The 9,473-nt window shown below is 32.9% G+C and overlaps 1 protein-coding gene and 1 non-coding gene across 2 annotated transcripts; both read left to right on the forward strand.

Annotated features, from left to right (window-relative positions):
* The first annotated feature begins 1,236 nt into the window (after nucleotides 1–1,236).
* Nucleotides 1,237–5,618, forward strand: LOC143540853 (uncharacterized). Its single transcript, XM_077033823.1, has 12 exons — nucleotides 1,237–1,273; nucleotides 1,563–1,657; nucleotides 2,327–2,384; nucleotides 2,458–2,479; nucleotides 3,784–3,956; nucleotides 4,039–4,118; nucleotides 4,255–4,337; nucleotides 4,429–4,480; nucleotides 4,866–4,934; nucleotides 5,014–5,100; nucleotides 5,181–5,242; nucleotides 5,477–5,618. The coding sequence occupies exons 1-12, from the start codon at nucleotides 1,237–1,239 to the stop codon at nucleotides 5,616–5,618; spliced, it is 960 nt and encodes a 319-aa protein (XP_076889938.1).
* A 2,323-nt stretch (nucleotides 5,619–7,941) lies between these two features.
* LOC143543025 (small nucleolar RNA R64/Z200 family) lies at nucleotides 7,942–8,037 on the forward strand. The gene has a single exon (XR_013136999.1). It is a non-coding gene; the product is annotated as a small nucleolar RNA R64/Z200 family (small nucleolar RNA).
* Nucleotides 8,038–9,473: the final 1,436 nt, after the last annotated feature.

The following is a 9,473-nucleotide window of genomic DNA, read 5'->3' on the forward strand; positions in this document are numbered from 1 at the left end:
TTTTAAATAAGTCTTTTTTTAAACCAACTTGTTTTGACTCAAATCATGTTCAGACCCCTCACTGTGCTAACTCAAAACGTTCTTACCTGACCCCTTTCGACCCGAACCCTGCCGACCTTACTTGGACCGAATTAACCGTTTTTTGTATCAACCCGTTCCGACCCTAATACGGTCTTATACAAGAACATATCCTCCCTATTTGGAACCATTGCCGATCTTGACGCATAATTTCGTAACATGTTAGTTTTTTAAAATTAAAAAGTATAGCAATACCATACTCAAATTAAAGAGAATAAAATGTCCGTTTTTATGATGTATTTTGTTGTTAAAAAATATTAACGTGTGAAAATTTTATGGTCTTTAAAAATCCATTGGGGGTATTTGATTTAGAATAAGTGGTAAATGTGTAACTATATTATAAATTAACAAGGAAATAGTTAAAGTTGAAGGACCAATATTGTTATTATTTTTGAAACCAAATTGGTAACCACTTAACCGTACATCATATGGCCAAATACCATATTACCTATATATTTTCAAATTTTAATGCTTTGTTGATTGTACATTAAGCATTAAATATTGGACCTCTTAAAAATTAAGAGGTCCTTGTCATTTTCTTTATATATAGTATTGATTAAGTAATTCGATATTAAAAAGAAAACTTGTGATTGGTTAGAATTTCTTCTCGCATTTCTCACACTAAGAAACACATCTAAAATGAACCTAATCCTATTTTATATAGGTAAATGATCTAATACAATAATCATTCATCATACATTACGTATGTGACTACCAACACCCTTTGATGCCAAAAAACACGCGAGACCTAAACTGCACCGTCGTCTTCGTCTTCTCACCTAGGGTTGAAATTCATCATTTTCGCTCTAGACTTGAATTAATTATCCAGGTAATCGATCTATTTTTCATATCAATTTCTGTTTATGCGATGTCCAATTGTGACTCAATCATAAGAATGGAAAACGAAATTTTAATCTTTTGAAATTGATCCATGAAATCACATCACATGATCTTGAATCATCAATCTATGTCCAATTAATCATTAATTTGTAAGGCCCCGATCCCGGTGCTCTACTTTGGCGTTGGATTTACTCATAAACACAGTTACAAATGTCAAAGTTAATTTAAAACTTTTCACGAAATATAAGTAGTCAACCATATATTACATATACATAACCTTTCAAATCTTGTCTTTACATCATTCAAATTTGTCTTTACATGGTCTCTTTAGTGGTGTTTTATGATGCTGCAAGTTGTAATTTAGTAATTTACTAATTTACATGAAGTTATGTTTTGGTGTTTGATTAACTTTTTTGAGTAATGAACTTTTTTTAAGCACCATACTTGTCAAATTAACCATTTTAATTGTGAAAAATGCCAAAAGCATACACTAGAAATAGGAACCGGATATTTTGGGCAAGTTGAGATATGTGAATACAAAAAATAACCATTTTTTATAATAAGATCACTCACTTTGCAAATATTTTGAATGATTGAATACATAAAGTGATAAAAGTATATTTATGTCTTATTTTGTAACACAGTGATCAATGCACCTACTTCACAGTCTTTAGCTAACTATGTGATGCTAGCAGTTGTTTATGGAGGAATCTTATTATACAGAGGAAGTGGGCTGAAGGTAACTATTTACTCATTTTCATTATGTATTTGTTTATTTATGGTCATGCCCGTTCGCTCGTTCGTTTAACTTTAACCAAACAAACGACCGAACAAGAACATTTAAATGAACAAAGTTTTCTTGTTCGTTTTCGTTTGGGAAGAAAATGAATATTTTCGTGTTTGTTTGTTAACATTATAAATGAACGGTTCACGAACGTAAATGGACGAACATAACTGAACATAGATGAACAAACAGAAATGAGTTAAAACCAATAAAAGTAAATGTGAACAACAAAGTTTAACTTAAAAGTTATTAAAACTAGACTAACGTGTAATGGGCCCAAAATTTTAATTGAATGTGCTAATAAACATAAATGAAAGAAAACAAACGTAAACTAACGAACATAAATGAACATACACAAATGTTGGTGTTTGTTCATATAACTGAATGAACAAAAACAAATTTAAATTTGTTTATTTCTAAATAAACAACCATAAATGAACTTTCCATCAAACAGTTTACGAACGGTCCAGTTAACGTTTGGTTCATTTAGAGGCCTAACTACAGGTACCTTGCAATCATTGAGTTTTGGTATTTTTTATTGTTTTAACTATTTATTTGAACAATTCTGTGCACAAGTGGTTACCATTTGACAAATTCTGTTCCATTATATCAAATCATTCACAGGCCGGATGGTATTATTATTTACTTCTTGGACTTGTAGACGTCGAGGCAAATTATTTTGGTAAGAATTTTGTAACAATAATGGAAGTATATAAGGGGGAAATATGTTGACTTTTATTTCTACCGGTCAACAGTGGTGAAGGCATATCAGTACACATCAATAACGAGTATCATATTGCCTCGATTTGCGTGCCAAGAAAGGTGGATCAAGAACGCCTCGAGAAATGGGCATATAGAGTAGAAGTGCTGCCCGTATAAACTTAGGAATATCTAACTCCGAATACCCGTGCGAGGTAAAGGGTTCTGCTTAAGCTATTATTATATTATTATAAATGGCTTAGACCATAGTCGAAGTTATGTTTTGAACCTTGATTACGAATAAGAATAATAAACTTTTTCTTAAGCAAAGGTTATAGTTAAAATAATATTTCTTTAATATTAAGAATATAATATTCAAAGAGTATAGTTACACAATGTTTCTTTAAGAAACTCAGTATAGACGTTTCTTTAAGAAACTCAGTATAGACGTTTCTTCCTGAAGAAGAAACGTAGCATATAATTGATAAAGAAGATGACTAAAGGTCCAAATGTTTTATATAAACAAATGACTTTATCAAGGTTAAAGTTATACCAAAATAGACTAAAGGTCTAAAGCTAGATCGATGATCTAGTTATTTATACAAATGTTATTCTCGTACTATAGGTCCGAGGTAACAAAACAAGAAGAAGAGAACAGAAAACAGGAATCAGTAACAGAAACTGATTATAAACAGAAAAGGTGAATGCGCCCCAAACCTTTTTATAATGAGTCTGAATGTTTGCATAGGATTTACGAATCCTTAAAACTTTGTGTACAATAATAAGAAACGGACACTCTGATTAAGAGTATACATGTGTCTGGATCCAAACATACATGGTGACTCGGCATTTCCCCGAAGCCATGCATATCATCAACATGCCTCTGAAGGTCTACGGGACTGTTCAGAGAAATGATATTGTGTATATAATTAATTGTACATGGTACTTAGGGTAATTTGATCCCAATGTAGTTGGGTGCCTAATGAGTAGTCACAAAGGTATTATTGTTGGTTTCACAAAGGTATTGAAAAGATATTTTTAGAGTCAGCGTTATTCACCAGCTTTGTGCTGACGTATTTTCCCACCCATGTTACAGGGAAACAAGAAAGATTAGAACAGACAAGCAAGAAAGAATAGAATATTGGAGTTATAGTCATTAGATGTTATCTGATGGCTCAGATATTTTATTTGAAAATATTATAAAAAGAGTTATGTTTTACAAAGAAATGTATTTGAAATATCAAGCGGGTATTTAAACCCGAGATTTTAATAAATTTTCAATATAAATATTTTAAAGACTTCCGCTATAAACCGCAACTCTGATTTATTTACAAAACATGTACCAACTATTGGTCACACCCCTAGGCCCTATATCAGTACACATCAATAACGAGTATAATGCTGCTTGATTGTTGGTCAATCCCCTCGGTCATATTGTTGACATGGCTATTCCTAAAGACCAAGTACAGGTACAAGAAAATTGCAGGTGTTGCTATTTGTATTGCTGGTCTCGTGCTCGTTATTTTTTCAGATGTTCATGCAGATGACCGCTCACGTAAGTATATTGTCATTTTATAAAAAAAAACATACACTTTTTATGAAATTTATTCATTTAATATTAAACCATACCTTCTTAGAAAGCGGAAGCAATCCTATTAAAGGGGACTTTTTGGTGGTTGCGGGGGCCACACTTTATGCTGTTAGTAATGTTAGCGAGGTAAGCGTTTTGTTTTTGGTCAAAGGGATACATTAATAACTTGATTGACTTGTATGATATGCTGATTTACACATATATTTGTGTGTGTGTGTTGATATAGTCAATCTTAATGTTAAATGTTTTTATACTTGTGCAGGAGTTCTTTGTGAAAACCGCTGATAGGATTGAACTTATGGCGATGTTAGGACTCTTCGGTGCTATCTTCAGTGGCATTCAAATGTATCCTTAATAATTTCATAGTCAAATTGCTTATCTATAATGCGTTAGTCTTTTTTTGCTTCACGTTTGTGTTCTTTAACAATGTCAATAGAAGCATACTTGAGCGCGAGGAACTCAAATCCATCCATTGGTCTGCAGGATCAGTAATTTCTCCATCTCTCTCTATGAACACAAATGTTTGCATATGTATATATCGTACATAAATATAATATTATGAAATATGAAGATAAATGTTACATCCTTCTGCCCAATGAAAATTTCTACATATTTTTTCCTGTGAACCGTGAAGATTTCATGTTAAAGCTACTTTATTTTCCATTGTCGTCATTAGTCATCAATACAAATCTTTTTAACGTCTTTTATAAAAGGGTATATTAGACATTTAACAAATAGTCAACTAGTCAATGTCTTTTACGCCACTTCTAAATGATAAAACTAGCCTCATTAATCTGCGTTTGGATTTTATAATATAATAAACGCTTAACGTATCGATTTTCTAATCTCAGATATTTATTTGTTACTTTTTAGTTGCTTCCATACACGGGATTTGCAGCAGCAATGTTTCTATTTTACTCAGGCGTCCCTGTTTTGAAAACTGCAATGTCTATATTTTTGAAAAGTTTTCTAGTTATAGTTACTTTTTTGCCCTTTGTTTATCTTGTTGTTTCAATTCTAGATGAGCGGATCGACAATGCTAAATCTGTCTTTGCTGACATCTGACATGTGGTCGGTCTTGATTCGTATCTTTGCTTACCATGAAAAGGTTTGTGAAAATTCCACAATGAAAAGAAAATATTATGTTGGCTTTGACTTTTGACTTTGACTTTTGATCTTGATCATCAGGTTGATTGGATGTATTTCGTAGCCTTTGTTGCCGTTGCTATCGGGCTCGTTGTTTATTCAGGGTACGTGTTAATACAGTGAGGCTTGCTTAATATAACGTTGACTATTAGTCAAATGACCAAAACACCCTTCAATAGTGAAAAAGTAAAAACTTTATGGTTGTTAATCAATCTTTTCTAAGAATGAATATGAAACTTATGTATGAAAAGTTGTATAAAAAGAGAAGATGCAAAAAACACCTTTTATCATGTGTAATTACAACTTTGACTTTTTATTTTTTGCAACACTTGATGCAGGTTCGATAAAGAAAACAATGCAGATGAAACAGCTGATCTAACCAGATATTTAGATGAAGAAACCGGTGATGCGAGTTCAAACAAAACACATTTAGTGGCTAGTAGTAGCAGCATTAGCAAAGGGGATGAGATGATACAGTGATCGAGAAGATTTGATTATTTTATATGGAAGTTGATTTTTAGAGAAGTTATTTCGATGATGAACAATACTAATAGTCGTTGATCAGTTCTTCATGTAAGTAATAGAAAACATGATAAATATTAAACCTATGAACCTGTTACAGCAGGGAGAGTAGTAACCGTAGCAGGCTATGATGTAGTCGACATGCTTGTCATCTTGATCGAGTATGCCGTTATCTGGTAAGAATGTTCCCTGATCTCATCTATGACCCGCTCTGACCCATTTGCTACAAGGTATTCAAGAACAGTCAAACCCTGGTGCAAAAGCAAGAAAGTCAAACCCTTGTTACATTTTCTGTAGGCATGTAAATGTACCGAATGAACACGAACGCAGCAAGTTCAGGTTCTCCAAACTTATAACCGGACAAAGGATCGAACACAAACAAGTAAGCGAATGGGGTTTTCTCGTCCGTGCCTGCTCATTAAGAAATGAATGTGTTCGTGTCCGTTTATGTTCGTTCATTACCAGTATATATGAACGGTTGCGTTGGGCCTAAAAAGTTATTAAAACTCGATTAAATGTATTGGCTCTAAAAATAAATAAATGAAATGAATATATTAACAAATGTGAACTAATAAACTTAAACAAACGTAAACTAACAACATAAATGAACCTATATGTCCGTTCATTTAATAAAACGAACCAAATATTTTGTTCATGTTCATTCGTTTATTAAATAAACGAACATCCCGCCAAATGGTTCATTAAACGTTCGATTTGATATTTCGCTTACATGCCTAATTTTCTGAAGTCGCCTAAAGTGTATATTTAATGCATAAAATCTCCAAAACAACTAGTATTAGAATATCATATTATCAAATAAATAATATATCTTTATGTACTAATATCTGACACTAGTTAGTTATAATAATAGTTTCGCTAGAACTCGCTTTGCATATGATATCACATTTGAACAGTCCAAACCTTGTACACATGGCGCCAGTTTTTTCGAGTATCATTCATACGCTTCCAAATAATCGACATGATCATTTGGTATTCATGACTGCATATGCAAAACCGGAAATGAATTTTTTGAGCAAAATAATAATAATAATAATTTTGTTTTCAGTTTGTAACGAAAACAGAAGTATAACATACTAGTTTCTTGACGCGATTGAAATATCAGCAAGAAGGGATCCATGGGGGCCCCACAACTCATTACTGGTAGCATCAAGAACCTCCGTTTTATGTTTTTAAACATTTCTTTAATGTATTTATACCTCTATTTCATGTATTTTACTTTCATTTCATATACTTCTAAACAACAGATTTACCGAAGTTTGGTTTTGGTTATCAATCACAATCAACCAAACCGAATAAAACGAACTGGTTAACCGAAAACTGATTACTGTTAGTTTGTTTTGAACAGTAGCTCCTTTTGTTTCTTCCCACTTTCTGCCGTAACAAACTACAATATTATCAATCTCCTCCTCCATTGATGTGCGGGTTCAAAACAACAAGAACATGACATTTATATAAACCCAAGATACCCAACAACTTCAAAACAACATTGTAACGACTAGTTTAGACTATAAAGTAAGGACACGAGTAGATTGTTATGTTAAACTAGCCAAGACGAGTTAGTTACTAATTAACTACTCGTATAGGAATGTTAACAAGGTAAACTAGACACGACGAGTTAACTACAAATAAATTACTCGTATGGGTAATGTAAATCAGGTAAACTTATCAGAACGAGTTAATTACTAATAAAATACTCGTATCGGGAATGTAAACAAGGTAAACTAGTCACGACGAGTTAACTACATATGAACTACTCGTATGTTTAATGTTTACCAGGTAAACTTATCGAGACGAGTTAATTACCACTAAAATACTCGTATAATGAATGTAAAGTAGTCGTTGGCCAATATCTACTCGTAACGACTAGTTGACCAAACAAACTAACCATTCCGGTTAGTGTTTTGTAAAACAAACCAGTTAGATGCATTTGGTAATCAAACTCATCGTCGTGGTTAGTTTGATAAACTACTCGCGACTCTTAAGGTTTGAGAATCTGCTCGTCGCGACTAAAGGATATCTTATTTACTCGTGGGCATTGATTACGAGGCTTTAAACATATTTAATCTTCACGAGTAGATTATGAGTGAAACTAGTCGTTACGGTTAGTTTACAGACACGTGGCAAGTTTTAATTGGTTATACAAACTACTCGTGGTTAATCATAAACTATTCGTCACGACTAGTTTATGATACCTATTTTGGGAATTTGTTGGAAATGACACATAAAACCTGAAAAACGTATTCATAAACGCCTATTTTAAGAATTTTCCCAATGAATTATGAATCTAATCACATGTCAGACTTCAGAGATTCTTTCAAGGATCTATGAGATAACATTTCATATATCTGATTAGATGCTCTAATTGTTTAATAATAAAAAAATGGAACAACTTTGTATTTCTTTGTTTAGTTCTAGTCGGTAGTGTTGTAAAAATCGGCCTAGATGACTGATTAATTGGTGTTTAATTTTGGCTATTTGGTTGCTCTAGGTGGCAGTCGGTCAAATATGTCCTGGGCTTTAAAATCAGTTCTCGTTGTACAAAATTGGTCTAAATTGCTCAATTTGTTTAATATCGGTCCTAGTAAGTAGTAAGTAAAAGTTTGGTTTGTCGAAATCAATGATTTTAGTGATATGTCACAACAAAATCGGCTTAAACACTATTTTCAATTTAGATGACTATCTCTAGACCTAGTGGCAAGTCTTGGATGTTAATGTTGAGGGGATTGGATGAATATATGCATAAAAAATTAGTAAATGGAGGGGACAGAGCTTAAAATTTTGAATGAAAATGAATAAATTTACTTTATGTATAGAATAGCTTGGATGAAAAAAATAATTTATAATACTATGAATAAAACTAAGGGGCCCGGGCCTACGTAGGTACTAACGATCCTTTGCTAATTGTCATTGACTATGTATATATGAGAAGTTATACGTCAGAATTATAATGCTCGACTGGCGTGTAGTGACTTCTGAAACATACCTTAAGTAAATAGAAGATTATTTTGTTGACACGTGTGACATTTGTTTAAATGGATATTGATGTTAAAATAAAAACGTTTGAAAGCCTAATGCATATTAGGGGCTGTTTGGTTCATTCAAATCTTAATGAGTTAGATTTGAATGAGCCTCTGTCTCATTTTGCAACAACAATAAGTCTGAATGGTTCAGACATAATTTTAATCATTTAAATATATTTTTGTTTGAAACCAGACAGTCTGAAATCTGAATGAATCAGGTGTTTGCATCTGAATAGTTCCATTCAGATGTAAACAAACATCCCCTTAAAATATTTGATTTCGTTATTCTCTAGTTTGTTTTATGAGCAAGTTATAGTCAACATGGACGATGGTAAACATATCAATCAATCAATCATACCCAGTAAAATCCCACCGACAGCAAAGCTATAGGTAGGGTCTAGGGAGGGTGGGATGTAGGCACACCGTACCTCTATCCAAAGGAATAAAGATGTGGCTTCCAGAGAGACCCTCGGCTCTAAGTACATGTGTATGAAGCAAAATAAAGGAAACGATGGTAAACATACAGATGTCAAAATTAATCTATGGGTTTTCGTGTAAATATTATAACAATAAAAAACAATAACTATCTTATGAAACAAAATACAATAATATATGTTTGATATTAAGGTTAAGGTGGTGGGGATTAATCCACCCCCAAGTGATCCAATATATTTAGGACACATAAGCGCTGCCGTGACACAAGATCAAAGATCAAGCCCTAGAGCGTGTAGTGGGGCTTGATTGATATACCCCCAAGTTTTTAAGCAACAAC

The sequence above is a fragment of the Bidens hawaiensis genome, unplaced genomic scaffold, assembly GCF_021521415.1.
Source record: "Bidens hawaiensis isolate Kalapana, Puna unplaced genomic scaffold, B.hawaiensis_p1.1 tig00000820_1, whole genome shotgun sequence".
NCBI classification, from domain to species: Eukaryota; Viridiplantae; Streptophyta; class Magnoliopsida; order Asterales; family Asteraceae; genus Bidens; species Bidens hawaiensis.